Source organism: Salvelinus fontinalis, chromosome 1, assembly GCF_029448725.1.
Source record: "Salvelinus fontinalis isolate EN_2023a chromosome 1, ASM2944872v1, whole genome shotgun sequence".
In the NCBI taxonomy this organism is placed as follows: Eukaryota; Metazoa; Chordata; class Actinopteri; order Salmoniformes; family Salmonidae; genus Salvelinus; species Salvelinus fontinalis.
The window spans coordinates 2,117,037-2,143,105 of record NC_074665.1 but is presented as its reverse complement, the minus strand read 5'-3'; the positions used below and the strand labels follow the sequence as shown (position 1 = coordinate 2,143,105).

At 42.8% G+C, this 26,069-nt stretch overlaps 1 protein-coding gene across 1 annotated transcript in view; it reads right to left on the bottom strand.

Annotated features, from left to right (window-relative positions):
- Positions 1-26,069, bottom strand: part of lyst (lysosomal trafficking regulator) — a 264,577-nt gene that overhangs the window by 18,190 nt on the left and 220,318 nt on the right. Inside the window, exons 45-53 of the mRNA XM_055935436.1 lie at positions 23,844-24,088; positions 23,290-23,356; positions 23,016-23,172; positions 20,215-20,355; positions 17,359-17,576; positions 16,903-17,133; positions 15,689-15,878; positions 7,202-7,338; positions 3,147-3,245 (exon numbers count right to left, since the gene is read on the bottom strand). Of these exons, the coding sequence (XP_055791411.1) occupies positions 3,147-3,245; positions 7,202-7,338; positions 15,689-15,878; positions 16,903-17,133; positions 17,359-17,576; positions 20,215-20,355; positions 23,016-23,172; positions 23,290-23,356; positions 23,844-24,088 (1,485 nt within the window). The remainder of the gene's footprint in view (positions 1-3,146; positions 3,246-7,201; positions 7,339-15,688; positions 15,879-16,902; positions 17,134-17,358; positions 17,577-20,214; positions 20,356-23,015; positions 23,173-23,289; positions 23,357-23,843; positions 24,089-26,069) is intronic.

The following is a 26,069-nucleotide window of genomic DNA, read 5'->3' as shown; positions in this document are numbered from 1 at the left end:
CTCAGCCGTGAAATGGTAGGCCACACAAGCTCAAAGAACGGGACGCGGAGTACTGAAGCACATGGTACGTAAAAATAATCTTTCCTCAGTTGTAACACTCAGTACCGAGCTCCTAACTGCCTCTGGAAGCAACATCAACACAATAACTGTTCGTCTGGCGCTTCATGAAATGGTTTTCCACGGCAGAGCAGCCGCACACAAGTCTAAGATCACCATGCGCAATGCCAAGTGTCGGCTGGAGTGGTGTAAAGCTCGCCGCCATTGGACTCTGGAGCAGTGGAAACGCCATCTGGCAGTCCGATGGATGAATCTGGGTTTGGCGGATGCCAGGAGAACATTACCTTCCCCAATGCATAGTGCCAACTGTAAAGTTTGGCGGAGGAGGAATAATGGTCTGGGGCTGTTTTTCATGGTTCGGGCACCTTCGTTCCAGTGAAGGGAAATCTTAACGCTACAGCATACAATGACATTCTAGACGATTCTGTGCTTCCAACTTTGTGTTGGACATGACAACGCCCCTGTGCACATAGCGAGGGCCATACAGAAATGGTTTGTCGAGATCGGTGTGGAAGAACTTGACTGGCCTGCACAGAGCCCTGACCTCAACCCCATCAAACACCTTTGGGATGAATTGGAACGCAAACAGTGAGCCGGGCCTAATCACCCAACATCAGTTCCCCACCTCACTAATGCTCTTGTGGCTGAGTGGAAGCAAGTCCCCACAGCAGTGTCCCAACATCTAGTGGAAAGCCTTCCAAGAAGAGTGGAGGCTGTTATAGCAGCAATGTTCCAACATCTAGTGGAAAGCCTTCCAAGAAGAGTGGAGGCTGTTATAGCAGCAATGTTCCAACATCTAGTAGAAAGCCTTCCCAGAAGAGTGGAGGCTGTTATAGCAGCAATGTTCCAACATCTAGTGGAAAGCCTTCCCAGAAGAGTGGAGGCTGTTATAGCAGCAATGTCCCAACATCTATTGGAAAGCCTTCCCAGAAGAGTGGAGGCTGTTATAGCAGCAATGTTCCAACATCTAGTGGAAAGCCTTCCCAGAAGAGTGGAGGCTGTTATAGCAGCAATGTTCCAACATCTAGTGGAAAGCCTTCCCAGAAGAGTGGAGGCTGTTATAACAGCAATGTTCCAACATCTAGTGGAAAGCCTTCCCAGAAGAGTGGAGGCTGTTACAGCAGCAATGTCCCAACATCTATTGGAAAGCCTTCCCAGAAGAGTGGAGGCTGTTATAGCAGCAATGTTCCAACATCTAGTGGAAAGCCTTCCCAGAAGAGTGGAGGCTGTTATAGCAGCAATGTTCCAACATCTAGTGGAAAGCCTTCCCAGAAGAGTGGAGGCTGTTATAGCAGCAATGTTCCAACATCTAGTGGAAAGCCTTCCCAGAAGAGCGGAGGCTGTTATAGCAGCAATGTTCCATCATCTAGTGGAAAGCCTTCCCAGAAGAGCGGAGGCTGTTATAGCAGCAATGTTCCAACATCTAGTGGAAAGCCTTCCCAGAAGAGTGGAGGCTGTTATAGCAGCAATGTTCCAACATCTAGTGGAAAGCCTTCCCAGAAGAGTGGAGGCTGTTATAGCAGCAATGTTCCAACATCTAGTGGAAAGCCTTCCCAGAAGAGTGGAGGCTGTTATAAAAGCAATGTCCCAACATCTAGTGGAAAGTCCTCCCAGAAGAGTGGAGGCTGTTATAGCAGCAATGTTCCAACATCTAGTGGAAAGCCTTCCCAGAAGAGTGGAGGCTTGTTATAGCAGCAATGTTCCAACATCTAGTGGAAAGCCTTCCCAGAAGAGTGGAGGCTTGTTATAGCAGCAATGTTCCAACATCTAGTAGAAAGCCTTCCCAGAAGAGTGGAGGCTGTTACAGCAGCAATGTTCCAACATCTAGTGGAAAGCCTTCCCAGAAGAGTGGAGGCTTGTTATAGCAGCAATGTTCCAACATCTAGTAGAAAGCCTTCCCAGAAGAGTGGAGGCTGTTACAGCAGCAATGTTCCAACATCTAGTGGAAAGCCTTCCCAGAAGAGTGGAGGCTGTTATAGCAGCAATGTACCAACATCTAGTGGAAAGCCTTCCCAGAAGAGTGGAGGCTGTTATAGCAGCAATGTACCAACATCTAGTGGAAAGCCTTCCCAGAAGAGTGGAGGCTGATATAGCAGCAATGTTCCAACATCTAGTGGAAAGCCTTCCCAGAAGAGTGGAGGCTGTTATAGCAGCAATGTTCCAACATCTAGTGGAAAGCCTTCCCAGAAGAGTGGAGGCTGATATAGCAGCAATGTTCCAACATCTAGTGGAAAGCCTTCTCAGAAGAGTGGAGGCTGTTACAGCAGCAATGTTCCAACATCTATTGGAAAGCCTTCCCAGAAGAGTGGAGGCTGTTATAGCAGCAATGTTCCAACATCTAGTGGAAAGCCTTCCCAGAAGATTGGAGGCTGTTACAGCAGCAATGTTCCAACATCTAGTAGAAAGCCTTCCCAGAAGAGTGGAGGCTGTTATAGCAGCAATGTTCCAACATCTAGTGGAAAGCCTTCCCAGAAGAGTGGAGGCTGTTATAGCAGCAATGTTCCAACATCTAGTGGAAAGCCTTCCCAGAAGAGTGGAGGCTGTTATAGCAGCAATGTTCCAACATCTAGTGGAAAGCCTTCCCAGAAGAGTGGAGGCTGTTATAGCAGCAATGTTCCAACATCTAGTGGAAAGCCTTCCAAGAAGAGTGGAGGCTGTTATAGCAGCAAAGGGGGGAACCAACTCCATATTAATACCCATGATTTTGGAATGAGATGTTGGACATGCAGGTGTCCACATACTTTTGGTCAAGTAGTGTGTATATGTACTACTCACAGTAGTAGACGTGCAGGTGTCCACATACTTTTGGTAATGTAGTGTGTGTTAATGTACTACTTACAGTAGTAGACATGCAGGTGTCCACATACTTTTGGTAATGTAGTGTGTGTTAATGTACTACTTACAGTAGTAGACATGCAGGTGTCCACATACTTTTGGTAATGTCGTGTGTATATGTACTACTCACAGTAGTAGACGTGCAGGTGTCCACATACTTTTGGTAATGTCGTGTGTATATGTACTACTCACAGTAGTAGACGTGCAGGTGTCCACATACTTTTGGTAATGTCGTGTGTTAATGTACTACTCACAGTAGTAGTATTGAAGCGGTTAATGTAGGCCGTGATGACTCCGCATCTACTGCCGGTGAACAGCTGACATCCATCAGACACCCAGGCACACGCTGTTACCTAGAGAGAGAATGATTAACGTTTACCTGGTGTAGTGGAGAGCACTGTATGAAGTGATATTATAGACTAGGTACAGTAGTTTACCTGGTGTAGTAGAGAGCACCATATGAAGTGATATTATAGACTAGCTACAGTAGTTTACCTGGTGTAGTGGAGAGCACCATATGAAGTGATATTAAAGACTAGCTACAGTAGTTTACCTGGTGTAGTGGAGAGCACCATATGAAGTGATATTATAGACTAGCTACAGTAGTTTACCTGGTGTAGTAGAGAGCACCATATGAAGTGATATTATAGACTAGCTACAGTAGTTTACCTGGTGTAGTGGAGAGCACCATATGAAGTGATATTAAAGACTAGCTACAGTAGTTTACCTGGTGTAGTGGAGAGCACCATATGAAGTGATATTAAAGACTAGCTACAGTAGTTTACCTGGTGTAGTAGAGAGCACCATATGAAGTGATATTAAAGACTAGCTACAGTAGTTTACCTGGTGTAGTGGAGAGCACCATATGAAGTGATAAAGACTAGCTACAGTAGTTTACCTGGTGTAGTGGAGAGCACCATATGAAGTGATAAAGACTAGCTACAGTAGTTTACCTGGTGTAGTGGAGAGCACCATATGAAGTGATATTAAAGACTAGCTACAGTAGTTTACCTGGTGTAGTGGAGAGCACCGTATGAAGTGATATTAAAGACTAGCTACAGTAGTTTACCTGGTGTAGTGGAGAGCACCATATGAAGTGATATTATAGACTAGCTACAGTAGTTTACCTGGTGTAGTGGAGAGCACCATATGAAGTGATATTAAAGACTAGCTACAGTAGTTTACCTGGTGTAGTGGAGAGCACCATATGAAGTGATATTAAAGACTAGCTACAGTAGTTTACCTGGTGTAGTGGAGAGCACCATATGAAGTGATATTATAGACTAGCTACAGTAGTTTACCTGGTGTAGTGGAGAGCACCATATGAAGTGATATTAAAGACTAGCTACAGTAGTTTACCTGGTGTAGTGGAGAGCACCATATGAAGTGATATTAAAGACTAGCTACAGTAGTTTACCTGGTGTAGTGGAGAGCACCATATGAAGTGATAAAGACTAGCTACAGTAGTTTACCTGGTGTAGTGGAGAGCACCATATGAAGTGATATTATAGACTAGCTACAGTAGTTTACCTGGTGTAGTGGAGAGCACCATATGAAGTGATATTAAAGACTAGCTACAGTAGTTTACCTGGTGTAGTGGAGAGCACCATATGAAGTGATAAAGACTAGCTACAGTAGTTTACCTGGTGTAGTGGAGAGCACCATATGAAGTGATATTAAAGACTAGCTACAGTAGTTTACCTGGTGTAGTGGAGAGCACCATATGAAGTGATATTAAAGACTAGCTACAGTAGTTTACCTGGTGTAGTGGAGAGCACCATATGAAGTGATATTAAAGACTAGCTACAGTAGTTTACCTGGTGTAGTGGAGAGCACCATATGAAGTGATATTAAAGACTAGCTACAGTAGTTTACCTGGTGTAGTGGAGAGCACCATATGAAGTGATATTAAAGACTAGCTACAGTAGTTTACCTGGTGTAGTGGAGAGCACCATATGAAGTGATAAAGACTAGCTACAGTAGTTTACCTGGTGTAGTGGAGAGCACCATATGAAGTGATATTAAAGACTAGCTACAGTAGTTTACCTGGTGTAGTGGAGAGCACCATATGAAGTGATAAAGACTAGCTACAGTAGTTTACCTGGTGTAGTGGAGAGCACCATATGAAGTGATATTAAAGACTAGCTACAGTAGTTTACCTGGTGTAGTGGAGAGCACCATATGAAGTGATAAAGACTAGCTACAGTAGTTTACCTGGTGAAGTGGAGAGCACCATATGAAGTGATATTATAGACTAGCTACAGTAGTTTACCTGGTGTAGTGGAGAGCACCATATGAAGTGATAAAGACTAGCTACAGTAGTTTACCTGGTGTAGTGGAGAGCACCATATGAAGTGATATTATAGACTAGCTACAGTAGTTTACCTGGTGTAGTGGAGAGCACCATATGAAGTGATATTAAAGACTAGCTACAGTAGTTTACCTGGTGTAGTGGAGAGCACCATATGAAGTGATAAAGACTAGCTACAGTAGTTTACCTGGTGTAGTGGAGAGCACCATATGAAGTGATAAAGACTAGCTACAGTAGTTTACCTGGTGTAGTGGAGAGCACCATATGAAGTGATAAAGACTAGCTACAGTAGTTTACCTGGTGTAGTGGAGAGCACCATATGAAGTGATAAAGACTAGCTACAGTAGTTTACCTGGTGTAGTGGAGAGCACCATATGAAGTGATAAAGACTAGCTACAGTAGTTTACCTGGTGTAGTGGAGAGCACCATATGAAGTGATATTATAGACTAGGTACAGTAGTTTACCTGGTGTAGTGGAGAGCACCATATGAAGTGATAAAGACTAGCTACAGTAGTTTACCTGGTGTAGTGGAGAGCACCATATGAAGTGATAAAGACTAGCTACAGTAGTTTACCTGGTGTAGTGGAGAGCACCATATGAAGTGATATTATAGACTAGCTACAGTAGTTTACCTGGTGTAGTGGAGAGCACCATATGAAGTGATATTAAAGACTAGCTACAGTAGTTTACCTGGTGTAGTGGAGAGCACCATATGAAGTGATATTAAAGACTAGCTACAGTAGTTTACCTGGTGTAGTGGAGAGCACCATATGAAGTGATAAAGACTAGCTACAGTAGTTTACCTGGTGTAGTGGAGAGCACCATATGAAGTGATATTAAAGACTAGCTACAGTAGTTTACCTGGTGAAGTGGAGAGCACCATATGAAGTGATATTATAGACTAGCTACAGTAGTTTACCTGGTGTAGTGGAGAGCACCATATGAAGTGATATTAAAGACTAGCTACAGTAGTTTACCTGGTGTAGTGGAGAGCACCATATGAAGTGATAAAGACTAGCTACAGTAGTTTACCTGGTGTAGTGGAGAGCACCATATGAAGTGATAAAGACTAGCTACAGTAGTTTACCTGGTGTAGTGGAGAGCACCATATGAAGTGATAAAGACTAGCTACAGTAGTTTACCTGGTGTAGTGGAGAGCACCATATGAAGTGATATTAAAGACTAGCTACAGTAGTTTACCTGGTGTAGTGGAGAGCACCATATGAAGTGATATTAAAGACTAGCTACAGTAGTTTACCTGGTGTAGTGGAGAGCACCATATGAAGTGATAAAGACTAGCTACAGTAGTTTACCTGGTGTAGTGGAGAGCACCATATGAAGTGATAAAGACTAGCTACAGTAGTTTACCTGGTGTAGTGGAGAGCACCATATGAAGTGATAAAGACTAGCTACAGTAGTTTACCTGGTGTAGTGGAGAGCACCATATGAAGTGATATTAAAGACTAGCTACAGTAGTTTACCTGGTGTAGTGGAGAGCACCATATGAAGTGATAAAGACTAGCTACAGTAGTTTACCTGGTGTAGTGGAGAGCACCATATGAAGTGATAAAGACTAGCTACAGTAGTTTACCTGGTGTAGTGGAGAGCACCATATGAAGTGATATTAAAGACTAGCTACAGTAGTTTACCTGGTGTAGTGGAGAGCACCATATGAAGTGATATTAAAGACTAGCTACAGTAGTTTACCTGGTGTAGTGGAGAGCACCATATGAAGTGATATTAAAGACTAGCTACAGTAGTTTACCTGGTGTAGTGGAGAGCACCATATGAAGTGATATTAAAGACTAGCTACAGTAGTTTACCTGGTGTAGTGGAGAGCACCATATGAAGTGATATTATAGACTAGCTACAGTAGTTTACCTGGTGTAGTGGAGAGCACCATATGAAGTGATATTAAAGACTAGCTACAGTAGTTTACCTGGTGTAGTGGAGAGCACCATATGAAGTGATATTAAAGACTAGCTACAGTAGTTTACCTGGTGTAGTGGAGAGCACTGTATGAAGTTGATGGGCGGTTCACTCTGTTTGCTCTTCAGCCTCAGCATGTTGTCAGCATAGCCCCAACTCAAGATGGCGGACCACTGGATATCTGTACTGTGCATGCTCCTCACACCTAGAGACACAGAGGAGAGGGTCAGTGCTCCTCACACCTAGAGAGACAGAGGAAAGGGTCAGTGCTCCTCACACCTAGAGACACAGAGGAGAGGGTCAGGGCTCCTCACACCTAGAGACACAGAGGAAAGGGTCAGGTCTCCTCACACCTAGAGACACAGAGGAGAGGGTCAGGTCTCCTCACACCTAGAGAGACAGAGGAAAGGGTCAGTGCTCCTCACACCTAGAGACACAGAGGAGAGGGTCAGGGCTCCTCACACCTAGAGACACAGAGGAGAGGGTCAGGGCTCCTCACACCTAGAGACACAGAGGAAAGGGTCAGGTCTCCTCACACCTAGAGACACAGAGGAGAGGGTCAGGGCTCCTCACACCTAGAGACACAGAGGAGAGGGTCAGTGCTCCTCACACCTAGAGAGACAGAGGAAAGGGTCAGTGCTCCTCACACCTAGAGACACAGAGGAGAGGGTCAGGGCTCCTCACACCTAGAGACACAGAGGAGAGGGTCAGGGCTCCTCACACCTAGAGACACAGAGGAAAGGGTCAGGTCTCCTCACACCTAGAGACACAGAGGAGAGGGTCAGGTCTCCTCACACCTAGAGACACAGAGGAGAGGGTCAGGGCTCCTCACACCTAGAGACACAGAGGAGAGGAGAGGGGCTCCTCACACCTAGAGACACAGAGGAGAGGGTCAGTGCTCCTCACACCTAGAGACACAGAGGAGAGGGTCAGGGCTCCTCACACCTAGAGACACAGAGGAGAGGGTCAGGTCTCACACCTAGAGACACAGAGGAGAGGGTCAGGGCTCCTCACACCTAGAGACACAGAGGAGAGGGTCAGGGCTCCTCACACCTAGAGACACAGAGGAGAGGGTCAGTGCTCCTCACACCTAGAGACACAGAGGAGAGGGTCAGGGCTCCTCACACCTAGAGACACAGAGGAGAGGAGAGGGTCTCCTCACACCTAGAGACACAGAGGAGAGGGTCAGGTCTCCTCACACCTAGAGACACAGAGGAGAGGGTCAGGTCTCACACCTAGAGACACAGAGGAGAGGGTCAGGGCTCCTCACACCTAGAGACACAGAGGAGAGGGTCAGGTCTCACACCTAGAGACACAGAGGAGAGGGTCAGTGCTCCTCACACCTAGAGACACAGAGGAGAGGGTCGGGGCTCCTCACACCTAGAGACACAGAGGAGAGGGTCAGGTCTCCTCACACCTAGAGACACAGAGGAGAGGGTCAGGTCTCCTCACACCTAGAGACACAGAGGAGAGGGTCAGTGCTCCTCACACCTAGAGACACAGAGGAGAGGGTCAGGGCTCCTCACACCTAGAGACACAGAGGAGAGGAGAGGGTCTCCTCACACCTAGAGACACAGAGGAGAGGGTCAGGTCTCCTCACACCTAGAGACACAGAGGAGAGGGTCAGGTCTCACACCTAGAGACACAGAGGAGAGGGTCAGGGCTCCTCACACCTAGAGACACAGAAGGAGAGGGTCAGGTCTCACACCTAGAGACACAGAGGAGAGGGTCAGTGCTCCTCACACCTAGAGACACAGAGGAGAGGGTCGGGGCTCCTCACACCTAGAGACACAGAGGAGAGGGTCAGGTCTCCTCACACCTAGAGACACAGAGGAGAGGGTCAGGTCTCCTCACACCTAGAGACACAGAGGAGAGGGTCAGTGCTCCTCACACCTAGAGACACAGAGGAGAGGGTCGGGGCTCCTCACACAGCTCACTTGTTTTCATTAAAAGCAGATCATATTACAATTGCCACAACATGAAAAGACGTGTTAATGTATATATTTATGTCAGGAAAGACCCTTTTAATTGTGTCTGGTTTACCGTTCCAAATAAAATTGAATCTTTTTTTCCTCATATAATTTCAAAACCTGGTCGCTAGGTGTAGGCAAGGCCATAACCAGATAGGTAAACTGGGATATGACTAAAGAGTTAATCGGGGTAAACTGGGATATGACTAAAGAGTTAATCAGGGTCAACTGGGATATGACTAAAGCGTTAATCAGGGTCAACTGGGATATGACTAAAGAGTTAATCAGGGTCAACTGGGATATGACTAAAGAGTTAATCAGGATGAGATTTACACAAACAGACAGGTATTTTCCTTTCAATGGTAGCAAGATCTTATCTATTTTTGCTAACTTTCTATTAAATGTATTGGAGTGAGATCATTTCTTTCCTTCGGGATATATATACTGAGTATGTCTACATCCCCGTCAAACCATTTATTGGTAAACTACACGGTAATGTAGACGTTGTATTTTTTAGTGATCCAATACATAATATAGTACACTGATCATCATTTGGTTTTAATCCAGAGAGGTTATAAAACATTATCTAGATCATCTATGAGGCTGTGGAGGGATTCTAATTGTGGACTTAAAAGAAACCATGAATCATCAGCGTACAATGACATCTTAGTTTTTAAGCCACGGATTTTTAGCCCCTTGATATTATTGTTGGATCTGATTTTAACAGCTAACATTTCGATGGCAATAATAAATAGATATGCCGATAGTGGACAACCTTGTTTTACTCATCAAAGTTTTAAACTATCTAGAGAAGTAGCCATTAATTAATATTTTACACCCAGGGTTGCTACACAACTTCAAACCATTTTCTAAGAGATTCACCAACATTTTAATATTCCAGGCATTTATATATAAATTCCAGTCATACTTTACCAAAAGCCTTTTCAAAATCAGCTATGAAAACCAGGACTGGTTTTCCAGATATTTCATAGTATTTTATTGTTTCCAGTACTTGTCTTATATTATCTCCAATGTTTCATCCATGTAAAAAACCTGTCTGATTAGGATGAATAATATCTGGCAAAACCTTTTTAATTCTATGCGCTATGCATGTTGCTAGAATTTTTCATTCACAACACTGAAGTGTAAAGGGCCTCCAATTTTTTAAATTGACTGGATCTTCATATTTACCACCTGGGTCCTGCTTCAGTAACAATTAAATCAAAGCTTTTCGTTGAGTATCTGATAGTCTACCATTTTTATAGGAGCGGTTAACACATGCTATTAACGGACCTCTGAGTACACCAATTTTTTTTTGATATACCTTAACTGGTGTGCCATCCAGCCCTGGAGTTTTTCCAGACTTGAAGGCTTTAATTGCATATAGAAGTTCCTGCTCTATAAGTAGGCCTTCACATGAGTCTTTCTGTATAGCTGTATATTTTTATTAATAGAAACAAAATCCTTACAATTAACTTCGGTTAGTGGAGATGACAAACGAAAACATATGCTTAAAGTACTTTGCTTCCTCTTTCAAAATTGTTTGGTGAATTATGGGTGACTCCTTCATTTGCAAAAAGTTTTAGTAAATTATTTTGGGTAGCATTTCTATGCTGAAGATTAGAAAATAATTTGGTGCATTTTCTCTCCATATTCAGTTTGCTTTCTGGAATAAGTTCCTCCATTTCTTTTCCCTTTAACTTATTCTGTGCCTCTACGGTACCGTTTTTATTGCTATCTAACTGTACTGTTAGTCTTTCCATTTCCTTTGTTAATATGAACTCTTCTGACCTAAATAGTTTTTGTTTTGTAGATGAGTACTGAATTGCATGGCCTCTGAAGGCACATTTAAAAGTGTCCCATATAATAAGGGGATTATAAATTCTTCTGTCCTGGTCAAAAACAAGTTGTCATCCAGTAGGCTTTGATTACATTTCCAATATCCTCGACTTCACAGAAATTCTGTAAGAGTAATATATAGACCAATTATTCAATGCTGTTTGTTTGTGAATGTAGGGCAGACAACTGACTAATTGTATTCCCAATGTCAAGCTTGTAATATTGGGTTGCGTGAGCTTGTGCCCCCCCCCAGCTAGGCATTATTTGGCATGTTTTGAGTTTATGGGGTGTGTCATAATATATATCAATTGAACTACTTTGGCAGTGAAATATTTTTACACAACCATCAAATTCATAACTGGGAGACATTAGTGATGTGAGAACACATGGTTGTGTTTTATCCTACCTCGGGTAAGGGTATCTCAAAACTGTCGAGTCCTTGTCACGAGCCGAATAGGAAATGCATACTTTTCTAGTATACTGTAATGTGTCACCTTGTTCCTAGTATAATATACTGTGTCACCTTGTTCCTAGTATAATAGACTGTCACCTTGTTCCTAGTATAATAGACTGTCACCTTGTTCCTAGTATAATAGACTGTCACCTTGTTCCTAGTATAATAGACTGTGTCACCTTGTTCCTAGTATAATAGACTGTCACCTTATTCCTAGTGTAATAGACTGTCACCTTGTTCCTAGTATAATATGTGTCACCTTGTTCCTAGTATAATAGACTGTCACCTTGTTCCTAGTATAATGTAATGTGTCACCTTGTTCCTAGTGTAATAGACTGTCACCTTGTTCCTAGTATAATAGACTGTCACCTTGTTCCTAGTATAATAGACTGTCACCTTGTTCCTAGTATAGTAGACTGTCACCTTGTTCCTAGTATAATAGACTGTCACCTTGTTCCTAGTATAATATACTGTGTCACCTTGTTCCTAGTATAATAGACTGTCACCTTGTTCCTAGTATAATATACTGTCACCTTGTTCCTAGTATAATATACTGTGTCACCTTGTTCCTAGTATAGTAGACTGTCACCTTGTTCCTAGTATAATATACTGTGTCACCTTGTTCCTAGTATAATAGACTGTGTCACCTTGTTCCTAGTATAATAGACTGTCACCTGGTTCCTAGTATAATAGACTGTCACCTTGTTCCTAGTATAGTAGACTGTCACCTTGTTCCTTGTAAAGTAGACTGTCACCTTGTCCCTAGTATAATAGACTGTCACCTTGTCCCTAGTATAATAGACTGTCACCTTGTTCCTAGTATAATAGACTGTCACCTTGTTCCTAGTATAATAGACTGTCACCTTGTCCCTAGTATAATAGACTGTCACCTTGTTCCTAGTATAATAGACTGTCACCTTGTTCCTAGTATAATAGACTGTCACCTTGTTCCTAGTATAATAGACTGTCACCTTGTTCCTAGTATAATATACTGTGTCACCTTGTTCCTAGTATAATAGACTGTCACCTTGTTCCTAGTATAATATACTGTGTCACCTTGTTCCTAGTATAATAGACTGTCACCTTGTTCCTAGTATAATAGACTGTCACCTTGTTCCTAGTATAATAGACTGTGTCACCTTGTTCCTAGTATAATAGACTGTCACCTTGTTCCTAGTATAATAGACTGTCACCTTGTTCCTAGTATAATATACTGTGTCACCTTGTTCCTAGTATAATATACTGTGTCACCTTGTTCCTAGTATAATATACTGTGTCACCTTGTTCCTAGTATAATAGACTGTCACCTTGTTCCTAGTATAATAGACTGTCACCTTGTTCCTAGTATAATATAATGTGTCACCTTGTTCCTAGTATAATATAATGTGTCACCTTGTTCCTAGTATAATATAATGTGTCACCTTGTTCCTAGTATAGTAGACTGTCACCTTGTTCCTAGTATAATATACTGTGTCACCTTGTTCCTAGTATAATAGACTGTCACCTTGTTCCTAGTATAATAGACTGTCACCTTGTTCCTAGTATAATATAATGTGTCACCTTGTTCCTAGTATAATATACTGTGTCACCTTGTTCCTAGTATAATATACTGTGTCACCTTGTTCCTAGTATAATAGACTGTCACCTTGTTCCTAGTATAATATACTGTGTCACCTTGTTCCTAGTATAATAGACTGTCACCTTGTTCCTAGTATAATATAATGTGTCACCTTGTTCCTAGTATAGTAGACTGTCACCTTGTTCCTAGTATAATAGACTGTCACCTTGTTCCTAGTATAATAGACTGTCACCTTGTTCCTAGTATAATATAATGTGTCACCTTGTTCCTAGTATAGTAGACTGTCACCTTGTTCCTAGTATAATAGACTGTCACCTTGTTCCTAGTATAATAGACTGTCACCTTGTTCCTAGTATAATAGACTGTCACCTTGTTCCTAGTATAATAGACTGTCACCTTGTTCCTAGTATAATAGACTGTCACCTTGTTCCTAGTATAATATACTGTGTCACCTTGTTCCTAGTATAATAGACTGTCACCTTGTTCCTAGTATAATAGACTGTCACCTTGTTCCTAGTATAATAGACTGTCACCTTGTTCCTAGTATAATAGACTGTCACCTTGTTCCTAGTATAATAGACTGTCACTTTGTTCCTAGTATAATATACTGTCACCTTGTTCCTAGTATAATAGACTGTCACCTTGTTCCTAGTATAATAGACTGTCACCTTGTTCCTAGTATAATATAATGTGTCACCTTGTTCCTAGTATAATAGACTGTCACCTTGTTCCTAGTATAATAGACTGTCACCTTGTTCCTAGTATAATAGACTGTCACCTTGTTCCTAGTATAATAGACTGTCACCTTGTTCCTAGTATAATAGACTGTCACCTTGTTCCTAGTATAATATACTGTCACCTTGTTCCTAGTATAATATACTGTCACCTTGTTCCTAGTATAATATACTGTCACCTTGTTCCTAGTATAATAGACTGTCACCTTGTTCCTAGTATAATAGACTGTCACCTTGTTCCTAGTATAATAGACTGTCACCTTGTTCCTAGTATAATAGACTGTCACCTTGTTCCTAGTATAATATAATGTCACCTTGTTCCTAGTATAATAGACTGTCACCTTGTTCCTAGTATAATAGACTGTCACCTTGTTCCTAGTATAATAGACTGTCACCTTGTTCCTAGTATAATATACTGTGTCACCTTGTTCCTAGTATAATAGACTGTCACCTTGTTCCTAGTATAATATAATGTGTCACCTTGTTCCTAGTATAATATAATGTGTCACCTTGTTCCTAGTATAATAGACTGTCACCTTGTTCCTAGTATAATATACTGTGTCACCTTGTTCCTAGTATAATAGACTGTCACCTTGTTCCTAGTATAACAGACTGTCACCTTGTTCCTAGTATAATAGAATGTCACCTTGTTCCTAGTATAATAGACTGTCACCTTGTTCCTAGTATAATATACTGTCACCTTGTTCCTAGTATAATATGTGTCACCTTGTTCCTAGTATAATAGACTGTCACCTTGTTCCTAGTATAATAGACTGTCACCTTGTTCCTAGTATAATAGACTGTCACCTTGTTCCTAGTATAATAGACTGTCACCTTGTTCCTAGTATAATAGACTGTCACCTTGTTCCTAGTATAATAGACTGTCACCTTGTTCCTAGTATAATATACTGTGTCAACTTGTTCCTAGTATAATAGACTGTCACCTTGTTCCTAGTATAATAGACTGTCACCTTGTTCCTAGTATAATATACTGTGTCACCTTGTTCCTAGTATAATAGACTGTCACCTTGTTCCTAGTATAATAGACTGTCACCTTGTTCCTAGTATAATAGACTGTCACCTTGTTCCTAGTATAATATACTGTGTCACCTTGTTCCTAGTATAATATACTGTCACCTTGTCCCTAGTATAATAGACTGTCACCTTGTTCCTAGTATAATAGACTGTCACCTTGTTCCTAGTATAATAGACTGTCACCTTGTTCCTAGTATAATAGACTGTCACCTTGTTCCTAGTATAATAGACTGTCACCTTGTTCCTAGTATAATAGACTGTCACCTTGTTCCTAGTATAATAGACTGTCACCTTGTTCCTAGTATAATAGACTGTCACCTTGTTCCTAGTATAATATACTGTCACCTTGTTCCTAGTATAATAGACTGTCACCTTGTTCCTAGTATAATATACTGTGTCACCTTGTTCCTAGTATAATATACTGTGTCACCTTGTTCCTAGTATAATAGACTGTCACCTTGTTCCTAGTATAATAGACTGTCACCTTGTTCCTAGTATAATAGACTGTCACCTTGTTCCTAGTATAATAGACTGTCACCTTGTTCCTAGTATAATAGACTGTCACCTTGTTCCTAGTATAATATACTGTGTCACCTTGTTCCGAGTATAATATACTGTCACCTTGTTCCTAGTATAATATGTGTCACCTTGTTCCTAGTATAATAGACTGTCACCTTGTTCCTAGTATAATATACTGTCACCTTGTTCCTAGTATAATATGTGTCACCTTGTTCCTAGTATAATAGACTGTCACCTTGTTCCTAGTATAATATACTGTCACCTTGTTCCTAGTATAATATGTGTCACCTTGTTCCTAGTATAATAGACTGTCACCTTGTTCCTAGTATAATATACTGTGTCACCTTGTTCCGAGTATAATAGACTGTCACCTTGTCCCTAGTATAATAGACTGTCACCTTGTTCCTAGTATAATAGACTGTCACCTTGTTCCTTGCTGTAGATCATCATGAGACAGAAGTTGCGTGACAGTCCACAGATGGCTCTGGTAGGGAGAGCCAGTAGGGAGCCAAATCGTTCTCCATGGGGCTGGCTGAAACACACTGCAGGGTCTGGAGAGCTGGGGGAGCCCACATACTCACCCCACTTCAGGCCCTTGATCCAGGACAGGGGACTCTGTGGAGGGAAGAGAGAGAAGGATGATTATTCTACAGCACTGCATAGCCCCACCCAGACCCATATCGTTTCAATTCACTTCAATTAAATCTTCATGTAGTAAAGACCACTTAACAACTGTTTTTCAGGGAGACTACGCTATACTTCTCCATAACTCCCCAGTTTGAACTTTGACCTATCGGGTAGACTATGGGAAGATCTCAGTTGCATACTCCTCGAGTCCTCTCTCCTTCTCAAAACCCATTGGATGACCCTGGTGTCTCTGAAGGCCAGCTGCACCAGGAGGCCGTAACACCTGACCCTAAATACTAACCCTAACCTCTGACCTTTAACCTACCGGGTAAACTATATCTTTGACCTGTTCCCTGGTCTCTGAAGGCCAGCTGCACCAGGAGGTCGTAACACCTGACCCTAAATACTAACCCTAACCTCTGACCTTTAACCTACCGGGTAAACTATATCTTTGACCTGTTCCCTGGTCTCTCTGAAGGCCAGCTGCACTAGGAGGCCATAACACCTGACCCTAACCTTTGACCTACCGGGTAAACTATATCTTTGACCTGTTCCCTGGTCTCTCTGAAGGCCAGCTGCACCAGGAGGCTGTAACACCTGACCCTAACCTTTGACCTTTGACCTACCGGGTAAACTATATCTTTGACCTGTTCCCTGGTCTCTGAAGGCCAGCTGCACCAGGAGGCCGTAACACCTGACCCTAAATACTAACCCTAACTTCTGACCTTTAACCTACCGGGTAAACTATATCTTTGACCTGTTCCCTGGTCTCTCTGAAGGCCAGCTGCACTAGGAGGCCATAACACCTGACCCTAACCTTTAACCTACCGGGTAAACTATATCTTTGACCTGTTCCCTGGTCTCTCTGAAGGCCAGCTGCACTAGGAGGCTGTAACACCTGACCCTAACCTTTGACCTACCGGGTAAACTATATCTTTGACCTGTTCCCTGGTCTCTCTGAAGGCCAGCTGCACTAGGAGGCCGTAACACCTGACCCTAACCTTTGACCTACCGGGTAAACTATATCTTTGACCTGTTCCCTGGTCTCTCTGAAGGCCAGCTGCACCAGGAGGCCCATGGCAGCAGGAAGCTCTCCCTCCATAATGAGTCTGGGTCCGGCTCTGCTGATGTGGGATGCAGAGAACAGCTGTCTGGGCGTCTGTCCGTACGTCTTGATCATGGTCTCTAAAGCACGCCGCTGAACCGGGTCCTCCACTGACGACACGTCCATACCGAAATACGTCTACGGACCAGGGGAGAAGAATCTAATTTGACTAAACTTGTCAAACAGTTAAAATACAAGCTAATGTCTCTGCTTGTCCAAGGTCATGCTCATTAGGGAACACAAACACATTCCGCAACGGTAAACGAAAACACAATGTTCATTTTTTTTGTCCAAATGCAGTCCCTGTCTGTTCCCTTTCCGTTTAGTGTAATATATATGGCCCGGGCATAAACAGCTACTCACAGCTGGGTGGAATACGTTGATGGCATGTACAGCTGCCTTGCCCTTCTGTTTCAACCCAAACACCAGGTCAATCCACTGACAGAGGGTCTGAGAGACCTGGTCTGACTCCAGGGCCTGGCGGTGGATTAGGATGAAGAGACGAGGGTCGTTCCTCGCCCAGGGGGGCAGGTTGACGTGGTTCACACGCTCACTGTTTTGACGCACACCAAAGTCAAAACCTGGAGGATGACAGAGACACATTGGAAAGAGGAACGGAGGTCTACTGTAAAACCTTCCTTACTGGTAATATGGGCGTCTACTGTAAAACATTCCTAACTGTTAATATGGGCGTCTACTGTAAAACATTCCTAACTGTTAATATGGGCGTCTACTGTAAAACATTTCTTACTGTTAATATGGACGTCTACTGTAAAACCTTCCTTACTGGTAATATGGGCGTCTACAGTAAAACATTTCTTACTGGTAATATGTCTACTGTAAAACATTCCTTACTGGTAATATGGGCGTCTACAGTAAAACATTTCTTACTGGTAATATGTCTACTGTAAAACATTCCTTACTGGTAATATGTCTACTGTAAAACCTTCCTTACTGGTAATATGGGCGTCTACAGTAAAACATTTCTTACTGGTAATATGGGCGTCTACTGTAAAACATTCCTTACTGGTAATATGTCTACTGTAAAACATTTCTTACTGGTAATATGGGCGTCTACAGTAAAACATTTCTTACTGGTAATATGGGCGTCTACAGTAAAACAATCCTTACTGGTAATATGGGCGTCTACTGTAAAACATTTCTTACTGGTAATATGGGCGTCTACAGTAAAACATTTCTTACTGGTAATATGGGCGTCTACAGTAAAACAATCCTTACTGGTAATATGGGCGTCTACAGTAAAACATTTCTTACTGGTAATATGGGCGTCTACTGTAAAACATTCCTTACTGGTAATATGGGCGTCTACAGTAAAATATTCCTTACTGGTAATATGGGCGTCTACAGTAAAACATTTCTTACTGGTAATATGGGCGTCTACAGTAAAACATTCCTTACTGGTAATATGGGCGTCTACAGTAAAATATTCCTTACTGGTAATATGGGCGTCTACTGTAAAACATTCCTTACTGGTAATATGGGCGTCTACAGTAAAATATTCCTTACTGGTAATATGGGCGTCTACAGTAAAACATTTCTTACTGGTAATATGGGCGTCTACAGTAAAATATTTCTTACTGGTAATATGTGACCAACCGGCTGGGTTTCTGTACAGCACTTTGTGACATCAGCTGATTTAAGAAGGGCTTTATAAATACATTTGATTGATTGATTGATTGATTGATTTGGTCGTATAAAGCAAAAGTTGAGATGTTATTTTTTTACATTGGATAAGAGCTAGAAAATGGCACATCATACACTACAGTTGAGGAACAATGGGAAAGTAATTCTGCTTTGAAAGTTGATATACTCGTAACGCCACTTAAGGAAATGGCACTTGAATGTTTTGGTACACCTACTGGAGAGCTCTTCTTTGTCTCTTTGTAGCTTGTCCTTGTTAATGAAGACAAAGAAGAGCTTCAACTTCCTAATCATAGCCTCAATTTTGTCCCGCACATTGAATATAGTTGCGGAGTCCCTCTAATCCTAGATTCAGATCATTCAGCCGAGAAAAAGTCCCCGGCCACTAGCAACTTCCGCTTCTGGATGAGCATTTTGTTGTTTGCTTATGGCCTTCCTGAGTGCGGTCTTAGTGCCAGCCTCGGTCTGTGGTGGTAAATAGACGGCTACGAATAATATAGATGAGAATCCTCTTGGTAGATAGTGTGATCTACAGCTTATCATGAGGTACTCTACCTCAGGTGAGCAATACCATCGAGACTTCTTTAATATTAGACAACGCGCACCAGCTGTTATTGACAAAGACACCCCTCCCCCCCCACACCTCGTCTGACGTAGCTGCTCTGTCCTGCCGATGCACGGAAAACCCAGCCAGATCTATATTATTCGTGTCGTCTTTTAGCCACGTCTCGGTGACACATAAGATATTACAGTGTTTAATGTCCCGTTGGTAGAATAGTCTTAATCGTAGATCGTCCAGTTTGTTTTCCAGTGATTGCACGTTGGCCAATAGTACGGAGGGTAGTGGTGGTTTACCTGCTCGTCGGCGAATACATACAAGGCACCCCGCCCTCCTCCCCCTTTTTCTCTGTCTTTTCTTCACACAGATGACGGGGATTTGGGCCTTGTTTCGACAAAGCAGTATATCCTTCGCGTCGGACTCATTAAAGAAAAATCTTTGTCCAGTTCGAGGTGAGTTCTGATGTCCAGAAGCTCATCTCGGTCATAAGAGACGGTAGCAGCAACATTATGTACAAAATTAGTTACAAACAATGTGAAAAAACTAACAAAATAGCTAGGACCCCGTAAATGGCAGCCATCCCCTCCGGCACCGCTATCACATTGTCCTACCCTCTCGGTTGAAGAGGAACGCAGGGAGGTATAGAGGAGTTATAGACAGGTATAGAGATGTGTGTGGTCTTTCCCTCTCGGTTGAAGAGGAACGCAGGGAGGTATAGAGGAGTTATAGACAGGTATAGAGATGTGTGTGGTCTTTCCCTCTCGGTTGAAGAGGAACGCAGGGAGGTATAGAGGAGTTACAGACAGGTATAGAGATGTGTGTGGTCTTTCCCTCACTGTTGAAGAGGAACTCAGGGAGGTATAGAGGAGTTAGACAGGTATAGAGATGTGTGTGGTCTTTCCCTCTCGGTTGAAGAGGAACTCAGGGAGGTAATAGAACTCTGGTTAACACTCCTTGTGTTACAGAGGTGTGTGTGTGTGTGTGGTCTATTCTCCTACCCTCTCTGTTGACCAGGAACTCCGGGAGGTAAAAGAACTCCGGTATTAGCTCCTTGACGTCAGTCATGCTCTCGAACGAGGAGAGACGCCATGTTGTATTCATAGAGTGGAACGTCCGGTCAGGGATATCAAAGCTCTGGTCTGGAACACACACACACACACACACACTAATTAAACCTGTGTTCTGATGATACAGGACCAACACAGTGTCTTTATCTTGGTGAATGAGCAGACTTCCTTTCATTGCCTTGTGAACCACCGCTTCGGCATTCAATTACACTTCTATCAACAAAGATGAGAGGCTTCGGAGGAAGAGCATTAGAAAGACAAGAACAGAGGAAGAGAAATGGAAGGGGAGAAGAGGGGGGAGTCAGAGGGGGACAGAGAGAAGTTTGAGTGTGAAAAGGGGGAGAGAATGCCTATCAGAGGAAGCCTTTGATGCATGGCCTGCCATTGGATCAGATCAGTCTTAGACCAGGACATTGTTCTCAGAACACGGCGCTACAACAGCCTCAGGATCATGCTAATAACACAATACAGATGGCAGTGATCAGCCTCAGGAGCATGCTAATAACACAATACAGATGGCAGTGATCAGCCTCAGGATCATGCTAATAACACAATACAGATGGCAGTGATCAGCCTCAAGATCATGCTAATAAGACAATACAGATGGCAGTGATCAGCCTCAGCCTCATGCTAATAACACAATACAGATGGCAGTGATCAGCCTCAAGATCATGCTAATAACACAATACAGATGGCAGTGATCAGCCTCAGGATCATGCTAATAACACAATACAGATGGCAGTGATCAGCCTCAGCCTCATGCTAATAACACAATACAGATGGCAGTGATCAGCCTCAAGATCATGCTAATAAGACAATACAGATGGCAGTGATCAGCCTCAGCCTCATGCTAATAACACAATACAGATGGCAGTGATCAGCCTCAGGATTATGCTAATAACACAATACAGATGGCAGTGATCAGCCTCAGGATTATGCTAATAACACAATACAGATGGCAGTGATCAGCCTCAGGATCATGCTAATAACACAATACAGATGGCAGTGATCAGCCTCAGGATTATGCTAATAACACAATACAGATGGCAGTGATCAGCCTCAGGATCATGCTAATAACACAATACAGATGGCAGTGATCAGCCTCAGGATCATGCTAATAACACAATACAGATAGCAGTGATCAGCCTCAGCATCATGCTAATAACACAATACAGATGTCAGTGATCAGCCTCAGGATCATGCTAATAACACAATACAGATGGCAGTGATCAGCCTCAGGATTATGCTAATAACACAATACAGATGGCAGTGATCAGCCTCAGGATTATGCTAATAACACAATACAGATGGCAGTGATCAGCCTCAGGATCATGCTAATAACACAATACAGATGGCAGTGATCAGCCTCAGGATCATGCTAATAACACAATACAGATGGCAGTGATCAGCCTCAGCCTCATGCTAATAACACAATACAGATGGCAGTGATCAGCCTCAGGATCATGCTAATAACACAATACAGATGGCAGTGATCAGCCTCAGCCTCATGCTAATAACACAATACAGATGGCAGTGATCAGCCTCAGGATCATGCTAATAACACAATACAGATGGCAGTGATCAGCCTCAGCATCATGCTAATAACACAATACAGATGGCAGTGATCAGCCTCAGGATCATGCTAATAACACAATACAGATGGCAGTGATCAGCCTCAGCCTCATGCTAATAACACAATACAGATGGCAGTGATCAGCCTCAGCATCATGCTAATAACACAATACAGATGGCAGTGATCAGCCTCAGCCTCATGCTAATAACACAATACAGATGGCAGTGATCAGCCTCAGCATCATGCTAATAACACAATACAGATGGCAGTGATCAGCCTCAGCCTCATGCTAATAACACAATACAGATGGCAGTGATCAGCCTCAGCATCATGCTAATAACACAATACAGATGGCAGTGATCAGCCTCAGGATCATGCTAATAACACAATACAGATGGCAGTGATCAGCCTCAGGATTATGCTAATAACACAATACAGATGGCAGTGATCAGCCTCAGGATTATGCTAATAACACAATACAGATGGCAGTGATCAGCCTCAGGATCATGCTAATAACACAATACAGATGGCAGTGATCAGCCTCAGCCTCATGCTAATAACACAATACAGATGGCAGTGATCAGCCTCAGGATCATGCTAATAACACAATACAGATGGCAGTGATCAGCCTCAGGATCATGCTAATAACACAATACAGATGGCAGTGATCAGCCTCAGCCTCATGCTAATAACACAATACAGATGGCAGTGATCAGCCTCAGCATCATGCTAATAACACAATACAGATGGCAGTGATCAGCCTCAGGATCATGCTAATAACACAATACAGATGGCAGTGATCAGCCTCAGGATTATGCTAATAACACAATACAGATGGCAGTGATCAGCCTCAGGATCATGCTAATAACACAATACAGATGGCAGTGATCAGCCTCAGGATCATGCTAATAACACAATACAGATGGCAGTGATCAGCCTCAGCCTCATGCTAATAACACAATACAGATGGCAGTGATCAGCCTCAGGATCATGCCAATAACACAATACAGATGGCAGTGATCAGCCTCAGCCTCATGCTAATAACACAATACAGATGGCAGTGATCTTTTATATGCCGCTGAACGAAAATAGCAATTCTTAAGAAGAGAGGGGTTTCCGTCAGCTCCATTAGCAGTACACATCTGTGTGGGTGTCTTACCCTGGTAGGCCAGGAACATCTTGGTGAATGGAGGCATGCGAACCAGGAAGTGTAGCACCGTGCCAGAGTTGGAGTAGTGAGATCCGTAATGGTACGGCTGGACAGGAGGCATGGGGTCGTCTTCATGCGCACCTTTACGATACTCCTCCTCCAGGTACTGGAAGAGGAGGTAGAAGCTCCAGTTTATGCGACGTGTGTAACGAATACATTATAAAATACTGATCTCGTATTCAAGAGAAGCAGTAACCCAGTAAGGCTGTATTGAGCCGTTTACCTTATAGTTGTCCACATAGCGATCCTCCTTCTCTTTAGACTGGACTGCTATGGGCTTGTTCAGGTTCCTGAAAACAGTCCAAGAGAGAAAGAAAAAAGGTCCAAATTCCTGTTCTGTGTTTTTCTTTGGTCTGTAGTACCAATTAACACGTCAGTTCGTTATAACACTGACCCCTGAGCTAACCCGCGTTAGTACTATAACTGACCTGTAGATGGAGCTGAGCTAACCCGCGTTAGTACTATTACTGACCTGTAGATGGAGCTGAGCTAACCGCGTTAGTACTATAACTGACCTGTAGATGGAGCTGAGCTAACCCGCGTTAGTACTATAACTGACCTGTAGATGGAGCTGAGCTAACCCGCGTTAGTACTATAACTGACCTGTAGATGGAGCTGAGCTAACCCGCGTTAGTACTATAACTGACCTGTAGATGGAGCTGAGCTAACCGCGTTAGTACTATAACTGACCTGTAGATGGCGCTGAGCTAACCACGTTAGTACTATAACTGACCTGTAGATGGAGCTGAGCTAACCCGCGTTAGTACTATAACTGACCTGTAGATGGCGCTGTCCCCCAGGTCCAGTGTCTCTGAAATGTAGTCCTTCAGTATGAAGGGGAAGACGGGGTACTGCATCAGGTCGTTGAAGCTCCGCCCAGAGTGTTTGTTGAGGTGCGTCAAGTACTCAAAGTTACTGATCTGCCCCGAGCCCCACAGGTGAGTTAACGCCGTGATGTTACCGTACTCCAGGAGGTTGGGAAGGTCAGAGGTCAGGATGTTGTGGTACACGTCATCACGGAACTACGGAAACAGGAAATGTTAAAGTTTTTTAAGTTTTATTGCATGTGTAATACTTTTTAAGCCATCACTTTTTTTTAGCTAGCTGCAGCTCAGGTTTGTGTTATGTTATGCTAGCTGATACAATCATTTTCCACTAGCATTGCTACATGCTACAAAATGCTAGCCAGGAGATTACATATTGAACAAAAACATAAATGCTACAATTTAATTACATTTCATTATGAAATCAGTCAAATTAAATAAATGCAATCGATTGATTAGATGACTGGGAATACAGATATACAGTTGAAGTCAGAAGTTTACATACACCTTAGCCAAATACATTTCTTTCTTTCATCACATTCCCAGTGGGTCAGAAATAATAGTAGAGAGTGATTTATTTCAGCTTTTACTTCTTTCATCACATTCCCAGTGGGTCAGAAGTTTACATACACTCAATTAGTATTTGGTAGCATTGCCTTTTAAATTGTTTAACTTGGGTCAAACGTTTTGGGTAGCCTTCCACAAGCTTCCCACAATAAGTTGGGTGAATTTTGGCCCATTCCTCCTGACAGAGCTGGTGTAACTGAGTCAGGTTTGTAGGCCTCCTTGCTCGCACACGCTTTTTAAATTCTGCCCACAAATTATCCATAGGATAGAGGTCAGGGCTTTGTGATGGCCACTCCAATACCTTGACTTTGTTGTCCTTAAGCCATTTTGCCACAACTTTGGATCATTGTCCATTTGGAAGACCCATTTGCGACCAAGCTTTAACTTCCTGACTGATGTCTTGAGATGTTGCTTCAGTATATCCACATAATTTTCCTGCCTCATGATGCCATCTACTTTGTGAAGTGCACCAGTCCCTCCTGCAGCAAAGCACCCCCACAACATGATGCTGCCACCCCCGTGCTTCACGGTTGGGATGGTGTTCTTCGGCTTGCAAGCCTCCCCCATTTTCCTCCAAACATAACGATGGTCATTATGGCCAAACAGTTCTATTTTTGTTTCATCAGACCAGAGGACATTTGTCCAAAAAGTACGATCTTTGTCCCCTTGTGCAGTTGCAAACCGTAGTCTGGCTTTTTTTATGGTGGTTTTGGAGCAGTGGCTTCTTCCTTGCTGAGCGGCCTTTCAGGTTATGTCGATATAGGACTTGTTTTACTGTGGATATAGATACTTTTGTACCAGTTTCCTCCAGCATCTTCACAAGGTCCTTTGCTGTTGTTCTGGGATTGATGTGCACTTTTCGCACCAAAGTACATTCATCTCTTGGAGACAGAACGTGTCTCCTTCCAGAGCGGTATGACGGCTGCATGGTCCCATGGTGTTTTTACTTGCGTACTATTGTTTGTACAGATGAACGTGGTACCTTCAGGCGTTTGGAAATTGCTCCCAAGGATGAACCAGACTTGTGGAGGTCTACAATTTTTTTCTGAGGTCTTGGCTGATTTCTTTAGATTTTCCCACGATGTCAAGCAAAGAGGCACTGAGTTTGAAGGTAGGCCTTGAAATACATCCACAGGTACACCGCCAATTGACTCAAATTATGTTAATTAGCCTATCAGAAGCTTCTAAAGCCATGATATCCTCTTCTGGAATTTTCCAAGCTGTTTAAAGGCACAGTCAACTTAGTGTATGTAAACTTCTAACCCACTGGAATTGTGATACAGTGAATTATAAGTGAAATAATCTGTCTGTAAACAATTGTTGGAAAAATGACAAATGACTTGTGTCATGCACAAAGTAGATGTCCTAACCGACTTGCCAAAACTATAGTTAGTTAACAAAAAATATGTGGAGTGGTTGAAAAACGAGTTTTAATGACTCCAACCTAAGTGTATGTAAACTTCCCACTTCAACTGTTCATCTGTTGCTCACAGATACCATAAAAAAATGGGCCTCAGGATCTCATCAAGGTATTTTTATGCATTCAAATTGCCATCGATAAAATGCAATTGTGTTCGTTGTCCGTAGCTTAGGCCTGCCCCATAGCATAACC